The sequence below is a fragment of the Esox lucius genome, chromosome 17, assembly GCF_011004845.1.
Source record: "Esox lucius isolate fEsoLuc1 chromosome 17, fEsoLuc1.pri, whole genome shotgun sequence".
In the NCBI taxonomy this organism is placed as follows: domain Eukaryota; kingdom Metazoa; phylum Chordata; class Actinopteri; order Esociformes; family Esocidae; genus Esox; species Esox lucius.
The window spans coordinates 18,510,456-18,527,994 of NC_047585.1; the positions used below are offsets into that span (position 1 = coordinate 18,510,456).

Consider the following 17,539-nt stretch of genomic DNA (forward strand, 5'->3'; position numbering starts at 1 on the left):
CTCCCTAGACACTTCCTCTAGCTCTTCTGGGGGGACACCGAGGCGTTCCCAGGCCAGCCGGGAGACATAGTCCCTCCAGCGTGTCCTAGGTCTTCCCCGGGGTCTCCTCCCATGGTATCCGAAACAGATGCCCAAGCCACCTCAGCTGACCCCTCTTTTGGAAAATGATCCATCAAAATAGTAATAGATGTTCTAATTTTTCTTCAATAAAGAAAATCAAGACATTCTCACTTGCTGCAGTCTTGACATCTTGGAGGTAATGTTATATTCTTCTGACCTCCTGTATGTTGAAGGCCTTGAACAATGACATGTTGTCATTTAAGTGTTGATGCTTTTGGGCTTTATTAAATGCACATGGGATTTGATAACTTGACAATCTCTCTCTCCCTGACTTAGTTCACGATAAAAGCACCATTGATCAGCCTGGGACTAAGTGTGCTTTCGAAAGGTTAACTCCGCTACTGGTCAGTGCTTAATAAGTCAGAATAATACATTACTCTAACGTTTTGTGAATAGGTTACTTCACACTTGTAAGCTCCACACACATAGCAAAGCTACTTCACAAAGCAGTCAAGAGAAGAGGGTATAAAAAGGTCAGCTGTTTCCACAGTTCCCCCATCTTTCAAAGAATCCTACCTCCAACCAACGAAAGCCAGATAATTACAAGCCAGAATTCAGTGCGACAGACAAATCCATCTTTCTAGTATACTTATACTGCAGTATGGCCTTTTGCCAAGCCCACACTTAATTTCTCCCTGTTGTTTTCCCTGTATTTTGGGATTTACATTTAACTATAGGTCATAACACAATGGCACAATCACAAAACAAAACAAAACATGGCAACAAAGAAAAAAATGAACTGAACCCTTTTCAAAAGTCTGCATACCCTTAGTTCTTAATAATGTGTATTGTCCCCTTTAGCATCAATGACAGCTTGCAGTCTTTTGTAATAATTGTCTATGAGGCCCAGAATTCTTGCTGGTGGTATAGCTGCCCATTCGTCTTGGCAAAATGTCTCCAGGTCATGCAAAGTCTTTGTCCTGGAAAGTTTATGAGCGTCTCCTGCACAGCTTTTGTTCAGAAGAATGCAAACTGTCTGCCATCAATTTTCACAAGATTCCCTGTGCCTTTAGAGCTCACACACACCCAAAACCTTAGTGAGCCACCACCATGCTTCACAGTGGGGATGGTATTCTGTTCACTATAGGCCTTGTGGACCCCTCTCCAAACATAGCGCTTATGGTTGTGACCATAAAGCTCTATTTTGGTCTCGTCACTCCAAATTACAGTGTGCCAGAAGCTGTGAGATGTGTCAATGTGTTGTCGGGAATATTGTAACCAGGCTTTTTTGTGGCATATGGCGCAGTAAAGGCTTCTTTCTGGCAACTCGACCATGCAGCTTATTTTTGTTCAAGTATCATCGTATCGTGCGCCTTGAAACAACCACACCATCTTTTTCCAGAGCAGCCTGTATTTCTCCTGAGGTAACCTGTGAGTTTTTCTTTGTATCCCGAACAATTCACCTGGCAGTTTTGGCAGAAATCTTTCTTGGTCTACCTGACCTTGGCTTGGTATCAAGAGATCCCAGAATTTTCCACTTCTTAATAAGTGATTGAACAGTACTGTGGCATTTGTAAGGCTTTGGATATCTTTTTATATCCTTTTCCATCTTTTAAAAATTCTATTACCTTGTTACGTTGGTCTTTTGACTGTTATTTTCTGCTCCCCATGGCTCAGTATCTAACCTGCTCAATGCATCCACATGAGAGCTAACAAACTCATTGATTATTTATAAACAGACACTAATTGCAATTTAAAAAGCCACAAGTGTGGGAAATTCACCTTTAATTGCCATTTTCACCTGTGTGTGTCACCTTGTGTTTCTGTAAGGCCATATTCAAGGGTATGTAAACTTTTGATCAGGGCCATTTGGGAGATTTCTGTTATCAATATGTGATAATAAATGGCTTCATATGATCACTATCCTTAAATAAAATACAGTTTCTTGCATGTTCAGTCATATTTTCAAAATCAATGCCTAAATTTCACAGTTTCTGCCAAGGTATGCAAACTTATGAGCACAACTGTATTCCTATTGATAAAACCCTACTACTGACTGCAATTAATTGGTTTAAATACACTGAATGCAGCAGTACTCCATAATAATGTAGCATTCATTTTCAAAGGGTTTGAGATGTGATCTTTAATTACCCTTTTATTAACAGTAGGGAACATGTTTCAGGAAGATGTAGCTGTCTACCCTTTCCTTGTACAATACTGAAGGACACGTTACACGGGACTGTGGGAATATTCTACACACTCAACTATTACTTGATCTGATGTTGTCTTGAATTTCCTAATGCTGTTCTGATGCATTTCATTCACTGTTAACTATAGGTCAAAACCCCTATGATGTACATTTTATTTATCTAATTTTACATATTGTTGGGTATTATGTTGGAGCGTGCAGTAATGTACAGTATTTGCTTAAATATGTGTGTGCAAATTCAAAATGTTATCAAATAATTGTTAATAAGCATGTTAGAAAGCATGTGAAAAAATACAATGAGTCTCTTCAGAGAGATGTGGACTTGAAGCATGTTTTGTCTCTCAAATATAAACTATAAAATTCTACACAGTTTGCTCGGTTTCTGTTGTGAGAAAATAATTGAGAAAAGAAGCAGTGAATAATTTAGTGAATCTTTGCACCATCAGTACTGAGTTTTTATTTTCAAATATAAAAAAATATTGTTTTTGTAACACTTGTCGTGGTGTAGTGTTGGAGGAACCAGGCGCAGGCGGAGATCACGTTCGTTGGTTTATTAAAACAACAAACAACAAACCGAACACGAACGGAAAACAATAACTACTCTACTGAATGAAAATAAAAGTGCGCAACAATGCGTCTTAACAACTAACATACAAACAGTAGCACAAACAACACTCACCAGCATACAGACAGCAACAGCAACAATGATCCACAATGTGGGGAGCAGAGGGGAAACATATATACACATACAAACGAGCTAGATTGGGACCTGGTGTGGAAGATGGGAAACATGTGACAGTCCGGGATGTGTTCGTGAGAATATGGGAACTTGTGGAAATATGGCACGGTGGCGCTGCTGCTCACCGCACCATGACAGTTTTACAACATTTGTAAGCTGGTTGACCAAAAGTGAATGGCCTAGTTTCTTCAAATCCCTTCACAAGATCTATTTAAGCCATCTTAAAATATCAATTTCCTCTTGGAGAACACAAAAAATATTTTATTGCACTAATGTTTGTTTATACAGGTGCTGGTCATAAATTTTAATATAATCAAAAAGTTGATTTATTTCAGTAATTCCATTCAAAAAATGAAACGTGTATATTATATTCATTCATTACACACAGACTGATATATTTCAAATGTTTATTTCTTTTCATTGTGATGATTATAACTGACAACTAACAAAAATTCCAAATTCAGTTGGCCAACTGAAAAGTATGAACATGAAAAGTATGAGCATGTACAGCACTCAATACTTAGTTGGGGCTCCTTTTGTCTGAATTACTACAGCAATGCGGCGTGGCATGGAGTCGATAAGTCTGTGGCACTCCTCAGGTGTTATGAGAGCCCAGGTTGCTCTGATAGTGGCCTTCAGCTCTTCTGCATTGTTGGGTCTGGCGTATCGCATCTTCCTCTTCACAATACCCAATAGATTTTCTATGGGGTTAAGGTCAGGCGAGTTTGCTGGCCAATTAAGAACAGGGATACCATGGTCTTTAAACCAGATACTGGTAGCTTTGGCACTGTGTGCAGGTGCCAAGCCCTGTTGGAAAATGAAATCTGCATCTCCATAAAGTTGGTCAGCAGCAGGAAGCATGAAGTGCTCTAAAACTTCCTGGTAGTCGGCTGCGTTGACCTTGGACCTCAGAAAACACAGTGGACCAACACCAGCAGATTACATGGCTGCCCAAACCATCACTGACTATGGAAACTTTACACTGGACTTAAAGCAAAGTGGATTATGTGCCTCTCCTCTCTTCCTCCAGACTCTGAGACCTTGATTTCCAAAGGAAATGCAAAATGTTATTCCATCTGAGAACATAACTAAGCAGCAGTCCAGTCCTTTTTTGTCTTTAGCCCAAGCGAGACGCTTCTGACATTGTGTCTTGTTCAAGAGTGGCTTGACACAAGGAATGCGACAGCTGAAACCCATGTCTTGCATATGTCTGTGCGTGGTGGTTCTTGAAGCTCTGACTCCAGCTGTAGTCCACTCTTTGTGAATCTCCCCCACATTTTTGAATGGGTTTTGTTTCACAATCCTCTCCAGGGTGCGGTTATCCCTATTGCTTGTATACTTTTTTCTACCACATCTTTTCCTTCCCTTTCGCCTCTCTATTAATGTGCTTGGACACAGAGCTCTGTGAACAGCCAGCCTCTTTAGCTATGACCTTTTGTGTCTTGCCCTCCTTGCCCTCCTTGCCCTCAATGGTCGTCTTTTGGACAGCTGTCAAGTCATCAGTCTTCCCCATGATTGTGTTGCCTACAGAACTAGATTGAGAGACCGTTTACAGGCCTTTGCCGGTGTTTTGAGTTAATTAGCTGATTCGAGTGTGGCACCAGGGGTCTTCAATATTGAACCTTTTCACAATATTCTAATTTTCTTAGATACTGAATTTGGGGTTTTCATTAGTTGTCAGTTATAGTCATCAAAATTAAAAGAATTAACACTTGAAATATATCAGTCTGTGTGGAATGAATGTATAAATTATACAAGTTTCACTTTTTGAATGGAATTACTGAAATAAATCAACTTTTTGATGATATTCTAATTTTATGACCAGCACCTGTATATAGTGTTTCTCTGAGCAAAGAACTATTTAATGGCTAGATAAATTGCTTAAAAAGTATCTAATATGTCCTTAAAATTTAGCATGGTCCTGTAGACCAAATCAAACAGAGAAATCTAAATATGTAAAAGTAAAGGTAGTGGAAGGGAGACAATAAACAAATGCACAGAAGCTTCTAAATCTATAGTCAAAGCTGTAGTCTGTTCACATTTAAATGGAAATACTGGTGGGTGACTTACCACCCACTGAGGACAATTATACCAAAGCCTAACTCTGGCTGTGTAATCACCTTTGGTGTTAGCACTAAGCCATGAAAAGGTGTAGGATCCCTTCTTACTATAATAGTCAAAGCTGTGTGGGTGAAGGCTTTCATATTGAATTTGCACGTCCACCTGTCTCTCTTTATACTGAACACACCCTCCATCCTCTCAGTGCACACTCCAGTTTGCTTGTGTGAGGATGAAGGCTCAGAACATTCAGACCCTGTCTCTCATACTGTGTATGATATCCTACCTGCTTGTGGGAGCTGCAGTGTTCGATGCCCTTGAGTCTGAGACAGAGAGCTCCAGGAAGAGGATCTTAGAACAGAAGCGCAGCGAGCTGAGGAAGAAGTATGGATTCAGTGAGGACGACTACCGGGAGACTGAGAGAGTGGTTCTTCAGTCGGGGCCACATCGTGCGGGGAGACAGTGGAAATTTGCAGGATCCTTTTACTTTGCCATTACCGTCATCACTACGATTGGCAAGTTAGTTTAGTTACTTGTAAAATATTGTGTAAAATTATGTATGAAACTATTTTTTATTTGTGTATTTCTTATTTATTTTTGCTCAGTAAGATACCATTGCTCCGATTAACACCAAAGCTGTTTTGACCTGTGAGAACAGCAAATTCCTCTTGCCTACTCAAATGAGCGCTGACAATGATGTGTCGTGTTCTATAGGTCATTGGTGAATTTAAATTTGTTTGTGTGTGTGTGAGGTCATGTTATGCAAATGATGTGTCTATAATATGATGTCCCGCAGGTTATGGACATGCTGCTCCAGGTACGGATGCTGGAAAGGCGTTCTGCATGTTGTATGCCATTCTGGGCATCCCACTGACACTGGTCATGTTTCAGAGTACGGGGGAGAGGATAAACACATTTGTCAGTTATCTCCTCCGCAGGCTCAAATGGTACGTGGGTTTACAGCAGACGGAGGTGTCCATGGGGAATATGGTGTTGGTTGGCCTCCTGTCGTGCATGAGTACTCTCTGTGTCGGGGCAGCGGTCTTCTCCCACTTCGAGGGCTGGACCTTCTTCCACGCCTTCTACTACTGCTTCATCACACTCACCACCATCGGCTTTGGGGACTTTGTGGCCCTGCAGAAGAAGGAGATGCTCCAGAGGAGGACTCCCTATGTGGCTTTTAGCTTCATGTACATCCTTGTGGGGCTAACAGTGATCGGGGCTTTCCTGAACCTGGTGGTGCTGCGCTTCCTCACCTACAGCACCGAGGAGGAAACCAGGAGCCTGGAGGTGGTGGGGGAGGAGCAGGCAGCGGTGCCTAAAAGGACAAGAGGTGGGGAGGCCCAGGAAGCAGATGTGGAAGATTATAGGATGGGACGAAATGGAACTGAGGACTGGCACAGTAGCTGCTGCAACCTCTCTCTGACCATAGAGGGAGGGTCCAGTTATACCAACCTCATCCCCTCTCCATCTGACCAGCACAGAGAGATCCATTCGGTCAGCTACTCTGCCAATAACTGCATCAGTGCCCTCTGTTCTTATTTGTGCTTCAGTCTCTGCGCCTGTGACAGCCCCTCTATAACCGACGGTATTCCCTTGGGCTGCCACAGCAACCCTGTCTTCTACAACTCCATCTCTTATAGGGTGGATGAAGCCTCTTGTAGCTCCCGGGGCACTTCAGCCCAGTCCTCCCTAGGCAGTGGTGCCCTATTCCTGGGCAGCCCTTACAAACGGAGGAAATCAGTGTAGCTGCGTGGATGGGGATTGAGTCTGGACAAATGTTCCCTCTGATTATCTAGTCGCCTACAAACAAAACCAGTGGAGCAAATCCCATATCATTTTTACATAGACGTTTTTACAATAGTGCTTCACATTAATTAAGGTTTTTTGTTTTGATCATTGATCCAACAAGGTGAAACATCTGTTACTGTTCCCTTTAACAAAGCACTTTTGGACCATTAAATTGGACCATTAAGTTATAAGTTGCTCATGATAAGTGTGTCTCCTAAATGTCTTAAATGTAAAATTGTAAATTGCATTTCATTGGGTTGTGTGATGCAGGATACCATGTTACATGTAACATGTTACATGTAACATTCATAGGACCTACAGACAGTCAGATACTGTAGGTTACCCTATATCTATTACTATTTGCATATCCAAGCCTAATTCAAAATACAACACGGCCCCTTTAATCACAAATAAGCTTTTTAGCTGAAATGCCTGAAATCCGTGCCCCCCGTAAATTGAGACTGGAATTGTTCTGAAAATTACAAAATTAATAAATTTCGCAATTGTACCCACAGTCTCTGAATTGCAAGTGCCATGCTCTACCAATTGATCTATATAGTCAATACTGATTTACCCTGAAGTATATGGAACTGATATTTATTGAATAAAGGGGACACTGTCCGCCGCTGAAATGCCTGCCCCCTGTCAATAGAGAGGGATTGTTTAAAAAAAATCTAAACTTACAATGTTATTGTGCCTCTCTCTTTCACCTTCACATTCAATAGGTTTATTATTGAATGTGATGAATGTCATTTATTAATAAACAAGGGGACACCGTTTCTGTCAGCTACCGCCAAAATCCGTGCTCCCCAGTCAATCGAGACAGCTCATAAAAAAAAATGTCTAAACTTAGACTGTTATTGTGTTTCTCTCACCAACACAACCAGTAGGTTTATTTCATTCTGGAGATGTTCATTCAATAAACAAGGCAACATCATTTCTGTCAGCCTTTGGCAAAATCGTGCCCCCGGTGAGTCAAGATGGAATTTTCCCCAAATTTCAAAATGAATACAGTACCTCAGTGTAATCATAACCCCAACCACTGCGTTGCAAGCGCTAAGCACTACCAATAAAATATATAGGATAGATTATTTGCTAGCAACCATAACTATTATTATTTATAGGGATCTTTTTGTAATCTCTAAAAAGCAACATTTGTCGTGATCCTGGCAAAAATAAACTGGACATAACAAGAGAATAGTTCTTTTTAATTATATAACCGTTTTACCAAATGTTTTGCATTGTATTTTGTTACTCCATTTTTCTTTTGATAAAGAGAAGATTCATACAGCATGCTGTGTGAAACTGCAAAATAAAATGTACTACATCATCAGTCTGTATTTATTTATTCCAAACAATCTTATTCAGTATTATTCTTTCTTATTGTATCAATCTAGAAGATTTGTATCAATCTAGAAAACTTTATATATACTTAAATGTATACAAGAAGAAATGTTTTGTGCCCCATTCCTGCTGTCATTTACTTCCGAAGAAATGCCTTGCACAAATTTGTGTACACACACACACACAAAACATTTTCATTAAATAGCTTTGGAAGAAGGCTGTCATAGCGTTTATAGGCTTACATAGGTGAGTTCTTCCAACATCTTATTTATAGTGTAATTATCAAGGACTCATTCTTGATAGTGATCCACCTACATTTTGTCTGTCAGAAAGGATTACATTGATATAGAATTAATAGAACAAACAATTGTATTTTATTACAAAATATTTGATTGGTGTAATCCAGCTGGATTACTTCAGGGGGAAAACAACTAAGTAAACTGGTTATATCCCATGCATACTTACAGTGGTATGAAAAAGTTTAGGCACCCCTCTGAGGCTGCATAATAATTTACTCTGTCGTTACAGAAAATGATCACAGTGGCATGCCATTTATTTTCTAATAAAAGCAGAGTACTGGCGTATTTTCCAGACAAAGATTTTTAGTGTAGCAATATTAAGTTGTATGAATTTAAATCAGATGTGAAAAATAGGCTATGCAGAAATGTGGGCCCCCTTGTCATTTTGTTGATTCGAATACCTGTAACTACTTAGCACTGATTAATTGGAACACACAATTGGTTTGGTGAGCTCATTAAGCCTTGAACTTCATAGACAAGTGCATCTAATCATGAGAAAAGGTATTTAAGGTTGCAAATTGCAAGTTGTTGTTCTCTTTGACTCTCCTCTGAAGAGTGGCAACATGGGGGCCTCAAAATAACTCAAATGACCTGAAAACAATGATTGTTCAACATTATGGTTTAGGTGAAGGCTACAAAAAGCTATCGCAGAGATTTAAGCTTTCAGTGTCTACTGTGAGGAACATAGTGAGGAAATGGAAGACCACAGGTACAGTTCTTGTTATGGCCAGAAGTGCCAGGCCAAGTAAAATATCGGAGAGGCAAAGGCGAAGGATGGTCAGAACGGTCAGATGGTGTCACTGAATCGTTCAACAATTCAGCTCACTTTGCACAAGGAGAAGCTGTACAGGAGAGTGATGCAGAAGAAGCCTTTTCTGCACACATGCCACAGAGTCACTTGAGGTATGCAAACGCACATTTGGACAAGCCAACTTCATTTTGGAATAAGGTGCTGTGGACTGATGAAAGATTGAGTTATTTGGTCATAACAAGGGGTGTTATGCACGGCGGCAAAAGAACAAAGAGTTCCAAGAAAAACACTTGCTACCCACAGTAATATTTGGTGGAGGTTCCATCATGCTGTGGGGCTGTGTGGCCAGTGCCGGGTTCTGGGAATCTTTTTAAAGTTGAGGGTTGCATGGTTTCCACTCAATATCAGCAGATTCTTGAGAATAATGATGAATAATAAGTCATAAAGCTGAAGTTACGCCGGGGCTGGATATTTCAACAAGACAACGAACCAAAACTGCTCAAAATCTACCCAAGCATTTATGCAGAGGAACAAATACAATGTGTCCTGGAATGGCCATCCCAGTTCCCAGACCTGAATATCATTGAGAATCTGTGGGATGATTTGAAGCGGGCTGTCCGTGCTCGGCAACCATCAAACCTAACTGAACTGGAGTTTTTTGTAAGGAGGAATGGTCCAAAATACCTCCATCCAGAGTCCAGACATGGCACTGCCTAAAGCGGGCCACATATTTCTTTGTTTGGTTCCTAATGCAGTTTAGAAGGGGGTGAAAATGAATGTTTGCTCTCAAACTCCCTGAAAGTTTTGTCATATTACATGGGCTCACAGTTGTGATTGGGAAGCATTAAATCGAAACAGCAAATCATGCTGGAACATTTGGCCTGTGTGACCAATCAGAAAACAATAGTGATTCAGTTTTTATTGACTTAGTAGTATGAGTCTTTGACTCACTCATCACTAGAGGGCACCATTGGTTTAAAAATCTTATGTTCATAGAGATGGGTAGAGAACATAGCAGGGAGAAAACACATTTGAGTGGTGATGGCCATTCGAGGCTTCATTACCATTCTTCTAGCAGCAGGATATTATGCTAGCAGTGCTAAGATTTTCTTTATTAAAATAAAAGCCATCATTAAAATATATAAGGTAATATATTTAACAATCTAGTCTGTTCATTTTATGTTTAATGTCCGTTCCAATGTTATTCTTGACTTTTTTTTCACAGACTAAATTATATTGCCTTTTATTGTGATAACGAAAATCTGAGTGCTGCCAGCATAATATCCTGCTGCTAAAATAATGCTAATGAAGCCTCGAATGGCCATCACTACATTTGAGCATGGATATTTGAATGTAGCCAAATGGGTATGACTTCCTACTTCATTGTCTAATCCCTCTTGATGACCCGGTTGCTGGTCCCTCCTGATCACCTCAGACACTGAAACAGTAATGATAGACAGATAAGACCTCTATCCATCCCTATGGTGATGTCTATATTATTTAACTGTCACTGGTAGCAACGCTGCAATTGGAAATGTAATATATGAGTATTTTACTATAGCATGATCAATAAGGCTAACAGGACTTATTGTACATGAATATCACACTAACACTACATTAACCGTGGTGCTTCTGGTTCAAATGGGATTGTCCTCTCTCCCCACCCCTTCTGATACACTTTTTCTTTATCCTGAAGTTATCAACCATAACATAATAGATTAATAAAGCGTGAAATCTGAATCCTTGTCCATGGCGTGTACCGAATACCTGTACAGTGAATGGCAGACATTACCAGTGCTTTCAGCTGCAGGCCGTGGTGCTGAACTCAAATGTGTATTACGTCATTCTGGGCCTATGTTGACTGTGGTGATTGAATGATGGAAGCGAGCTGTTCTTTAATATTTTGTTCTTTTATAGTTATAATTATTTTTGAAAACATTCATTAACTATACTTCTAGTTTTTTAGAGTTACTTACATTTTTAAACATTAATTATTGCTAATTTACTTCTCATGTCACGTCCGGATGACAGCTCAAACCTGTGTGTAACGTGAGATTTCAGTTTGTTTGTTTGCAAATGTTTTATCGTCATACTCACTCTTAGCACTCTGCAGTCATCATAATAAAGTCAACCAATTATTTGGCTCGAGTAAGTGATAGATACAAAGATATATACACTCACCTAAAGGATTATTAGGAACACCGTACTAATACTGTGTTTGACCCCCTTTCGCCTTCAGAACTGCCTTAATTCTACGTGGCATTGATTCAACAAGGTGCTGAAAGCATTCTTTAGAAATGTTGGCCCATACTGATAGGATAGCATCTTGCAGTTGATAGAGATTTGTGAGATCTGGTGACTGTGAGGGCCATTTCAGTACAGTACAGCAAATTGAAGCCTTTTTTTTTCTATTTGTAGTGGAGATGAGTGGTACCCGGTGGGGTCTTCTGCTGTTGTAGCCCATCCGCCTCAAGGTTGTGCGTGTTGTGGCTTCACAAATGCTTTGCTGCATACCTCGGTTGTAATGAGTGGTTATTTCAGTCAAAGTTGCTCTTCTATCAGCTTGAATCAGTGGGCCCATTCTCCTCTGACCTCTAGCATCAACAAGGCATTTTCGCTCACAGGACTGCCGCATACTTGATGTTTTTTCCCTTTTCACACCATTCTTTGTAAACTCTAGAAATGGTTGTGCGTGAAAATCCCAGTAACTGAGCAGATTGTGAAATACTCAGACCGGCCCGTCTGGCACCAACAACCTTGCCAAGCTCAAAATTGCTTAAATCACCTTTCTTTCCCATTCTGACATTCAGTTTGGAGTTCAGGAGATTGTCTTGACCAGGACCACACCCCTAAATGCATTGAAGCAACTGCCATGTGATTGGTTGATTAGATGATTGCATTAATGGGAAATTGAACAGGTGTTCCTAATAATCCTTTAAAAATCCTTTAAAATCTTTCTAGTCAAATGCCTCCTGCTTACTGGCCATCAAATTCTTCTCCCTCCGCTGATCTCGCCTGTCTCTCCTGGTGCAGGTACCCCCATCACACTGGCCTGTCTCTCCTGGTGCAGGTACCCCCATCACACTGGCCTGTCTCTCCTGGTGCAGGTACCCCCATTGCACTGTCCTGTCTCTCCTGGTGCAGGTACCCCCATCACACTGGCCTGTCTCTCCTGGTGCAGGTACCCCCATCACACTGGCATGTCTCTCCTGGTGCAGGTACCCCCATCACACTGGCCTGTCTCTCCTGGTGCAGGTACCCCCATCGCACTGTCCTGTCTCTCCTGGTGCAGGTACCCCCATCACAATCCCCTCACCTGAACACCTCGTTCCACGGCTACACACACACACGGCAGATTATTTACATGGTCTTATCTTCAGTTTTATATGGGACTAAATGAGTGTGAGGTTAATTTTATTGGGCAAGCTGACTTTCCTTTGGTGAGACACTATATTTCTTCCTGATATCTGCACCATAAACTGAGTGCCTTATTAATTATGAACTGTTAGGTTTTCCCAAACGTGGTACAATCAATGTTTGTCACCCCAATCGAGACTGTATCTTTCGTACTTACATATACTCTTGGCCTCCCATCCCTTAACTTTCTCTCACTGGCTGTGTTCATGCTACCTGGTGAGATTGCTTTCCATCACGATATCGATGCTCATTCAAATGTGATAAAAAAATCCACACTGTAAATTGCTCCATGTCTTTTGCTGTGCACTGATTGTTTTATTGCTGATGATATCTGGACATGTGCTTGTGCATCCAGGTGCATATTTTGCGGCTAGCCAAAAATTCTGATCTGCATCACTGATTTCTGCTCTTGTAGAAACCTAGGTTTACTGTTTGTTAATGCTGGAAGCTTGTTACCTAAAATTGACCAATTGAAAGTGATCCAACCACAGCTCCAATCCAGATTTTAGTCATTACTAAGACAAGGTTGAGAAAGAATGTTTTGAATACTGATTAATACTTCTGGTTATAATCTTTTGAGACATGACAGATCCTATAAATGTGGCGAAGTGGCAATCTTTACCAGTGTTCTGTTTTCTCCTCCAAGTCTGTCTGCCAACAATTTTAATTGCTAGCTTTAAACATCAAGCTCTCAAATAACTGTTTGCTGACAGTTGCTGGGTATTATAATGCTGCATCAGCAACAGCCTGTACTCTGCCTGCCATAAAATCTCTTTTGACCCCTTACAGTGAATTTTTGCTGTTAGTTGACCTTAGCTTGGACATGCTTAAATCACATGTCCGTCCTAATGCAAAGGGGCTCCCTAAATCTCTTTTAGATCATAACCAATCCGACAAAGTACCTAAAATATCCAGAAAATGCTACTATCCTTGATATAATCCTTACAAACAACTCAGATACTGTAGGTACAAGACCAGTGTTTATTTTTATGACCTTAGGGTTTTATTGTTTGTGTGCATAAAAGATTCTCAGTCAAACAACCTGTCCTGGTCTGTTATAGACATGGTCTGTTCCAGTCATCCTGATGTCTTACAGATGTCCTGGTCTGTTATAGACATGGTCTGTTCCAGTCATCCTGATGTCTTACAGATGTCCTGGTCTGTTCCAGTCATCCTGATGTCTTACAGATGTCCTGGTCTGTTATAGACATGGTCTGTTCCAGTCATCCTGATGTCTTACAGATGTCCTGGTCTGTTATAGACATGGTCTGTTCCAGTCATCCTGATGTCTTACAGATGTCCTGGTCTGTTATAGACATCCTGATGTCTTACAGATGTCCTGGTCTGTTATAGACATGGTCTGTTCCAGTCATCCTGATGTCTTACAGATGTCCTGGTCTGTTATAGACATGGTCTGTTCCAGTCATCCTGATGTCTTACAGATGTCCTGGTCTGTTATAGACATCCTGATGTCTTACAGATGTCCTGGTCTGTTATAGACATGGTCTGTTCCAGTCATCCTGATGTCTTACAGATGTCCTGGTCTGTTATAGACATCCTGATGTCTTACAGATGTCCTGGTCTGTTATAGACATCCTGATCTCTTACAGATGTCCTGGTCTGTTATAGATATCCTGATCTCTTACAGAGGTCCTGGTCTGTTATAAACATCCTGATCTTTTTACAGATGTCCTGGTCTGTTATAGACATCCTGATCTCTTACAGAGGTCCTGATATGTTATAGACATTCCTGATATGTTATAGACATTCCTGATATGTTATAGACATTCCTGATATGTTATAGACATCCTGATCTGTTATAGACATTCCTGATATGTTATAGACATCCTGATCTGTTATAGACATCCTGGTATGTTATGGAGGCTCATGAAAAACATCAGTAAGCAAGCCTTCCCTTTTATGTCCTCTGTAAATTGGTTTAGAATTAGCTTGATGCCCTTTGGTGCCCTCTGTTGAAAATCTCTGGGTCTTTTTTGTTATTGTGTCAGAAGTATTGTTAGTAAGCATGCCCCCCTTAAAAAATACAATTAAAAACACTTGGTTTGATTGTGATCAGAGTTACACCACCTTAGGAACACCATCTGGGAGAAACCTTGACATACCAACGATCAGACTGACTGCTCTTAGGAACACCATCTGGGAGAAACCTTGACATATCAACGATCAGACTGACTGCTCTTAGGAACACCATCTGGGAGAAACCTTGACATACCAACGATCAAACTGACTGCTCTTAGGAACACCATCTGGGAGAAACCTTGACATACCAAAGATCAGACTGACTGCTTATCATTTTGACGGACAACTGCACTGAAGTTGTCCGTTGATTCAGCCATGCCTCCTTGCCCATTCAAAATCTCCCATCCACCGAAATACGACTAGGCCTAAAACTTCTATTTATCCAGATCCATTACAAAGTTTCTCCCTGAAGGCAGTCACTGAGTCAGAGGGGCTGAATGAGCTCCTTAAACTGGACCTTAAAAAACATGCGGGTCAGATGGCCTAGATCCTTTCTCCCTCAAGGTAGCCGCTCCTGTCATCATAGAGTATATTTCTCTGTTTTTTAACTGAATAATTCACTCTGAATAAATTTGCAACGCTTAAAAGTCATCTCAAGTGTGTCCCTTTATTTAAAGGAAGAGATCAACTGTAATAGGCACATTTCTATATTTCCTTGTATTTCAAAAGTGCTGGAAATACTTTTTTTTAATGTTTACAGTATCTCTCTAGTATCCATTCAGGTTATGTCACTGCAAAACCAAAGGTCTTAAATGATGCTAACACTGCCGTTAACAAAAAGCAATGTTGTGCTGCTACCTTGTGAAAGCCTTTAATACTGTAAACCATTCCCTCCTTGTAAGGAATACATCCTTGAGCTAAGTTGATTCAGAAACAATTCTTATTCACTGCAACAACCTAGGTTGAACGTTACACGGGGGAGGAGGAGCAAATAGGGTTAACTGTGTTGTTCAGGGACAGGATGAAAATTCATCCTTTCATAAAGGGAGTACCCCAAGGCTCGGTTTTAGGCCCTATACTGTTTCTATTTACATTAATTACATTGATACAGGCACTCATCTGGCCCTCCCTTAAATTTGCGTTAAGCTTTGTAAAACAACCTTTTCTTGGTGTCCAGCAAGCTTGCTTTGCCCTTAACCTTGTACTGAATATCTCCAAATAAAAGGCAATGTGCTTTGTTAGAAAGAATAGCCCCATATCCCCTGGTGTGGTTACTATAGCTGACTGGTGTGGAGCTTGACCAATTCACCTCATTCAAGTACTTGGGAGCTAGACTGCACACTGTCCTTCTCTCACAATGCCAACCTAAAGGCCAAGGTTAAAGCTAGACTTGGTTTTCCCTGGAGCAATTGTTCATCCCATCTGCTTTGCTCACCCTGGTTCAGATGACAGTCTTACCCATGCTAGATTTTGGAGACAAATTGTACAGGTTGTTGGGTAACGTGACTCTTGAGTGGCTAGATGTTCTCTTCCATTCAGCCATCAGATCTGCCACCAATGCTACTTACAGGACACATCACCGCACACAGGCCATCACTTTATGATCTGTCCAATAAAAAATTATTAATGTTTATTTACAAAATCCTGTGTACTGCATCCCTTCTCCTCCACATACGGAACCCGTTCTACTATCTAAATTTATCAGAACTGGCACTTTTTAAGACATAAAATACATCACCTTTACTGATACCTGTAACTGCCTTACTGATGCCTATAACTGTTTTACTGATGCCTGTAACTAGTGATGGCCAAGACACTAACAATATTGACACAAACAATATTGACACGAACAATATTGACACAAACAATATTAGAACGGACATTAAACATAAAATGTACAGACAAGATTGGTAACTATATTGCCCTATATTTTTCAATGATGGCTTTTATTTTGAAAAAATAAAACTGAGTTAGCGCTGCTATCATAATATCGTGCTGCTAGAAGAACAGTAATGAAGCCTCGTATGGCCACCACTACCTGTAACTGCTTCACTGATACCTATAACTTTTACTGATGCTTGTAAATGCTTCACTGATGCCTGTAACTGTTTTACTGATGACTGTAACTGCTTCACTGAGGCCTGTAACTGTTTCATTGATACTTGTAACTGTGACATGCATCGTCATTGTTGTTTAGCCATGTTGTCCTGTTGTTGTCTTTGTCTATTTTTGAAGAAGTATGTACCATGTGTTGTCTTTATAATGTCAGCTGGCATTTTTTTTCCTGTATTTTAACATGTATGCTGTTGTCATGCTTTGTTGTCTGTGTTTTCTTTTATACTTAAGTGGGGTCTCTGGTTGGTTTTCCTGTCTCTTTGTTAGTTCCTTGCTGTGGCCATGTGTCTTCTGTCTGGGTGGTCTCTTTTTATTTAATCCCAATACCCATTCCCTACAGGAGGTCTTTTCCGCTCCTGTCAGGCTATTATTGTAAATAAGAATTTGTTCTTAATTGACTTGACTGGTTAAATGATGATGAAATGAAAAGAAAAAAAAAACTGTCAAATTCCAGTTATTTAACTGTTTGGTGCTGCCAACAACTCAAACAGGTCTTAATACACAGTGAAATTGTGATGCTGATCATTAGATATGAAGGGCTGAACCACAATGTCATGCGTTGATAAATAACCTAAAGTTAAAGATGCACTATTCAGTCAAGCATTTTGTGTCCCCCTGAATCAATCCATTTAATTCAACACTAATTTAGGGCAATATTTGTGAACAAAAAGAATAGAGCAGGCTAAACGATGAAGAATATCAATTCATCTGCATCTCTCTGTGTGTGGCATATCCAGACAAGTGTTTTATAACTGATGAAAGCAATTACCAAATTT

General features: G+C 40.4%; 1 protein-coding gene across 1 annotated transcript; it reads left to right on the plus strand.

The window, feature by feature from the left end:
* Positions 1–5,211: 5,211 nt before the first annotated feature.
* Positions 5,212–8,043, plus strand: LOC105017340 (potassium channel subfamily K member 15-like). The gene is made up of 3 exons (XM_020055395.2): positions 5,212–5,581; positions 5,863–6,147; positions 6,496–8,043. Exons 1-3 carry the CDS (start codon positions 5,299–5,301, stop codon positions 6,813–6,815), a joined length of 888 nt encoding a protein of 295 aa, XP_019910954.2. The 5' UTR covers positions 5,212–5,298; the 3' UTR covers positions 6,816–8,043.
* The last annotated feature ends 9,496 nt before the right edge of the window (positions 8,044–17,539 follow it).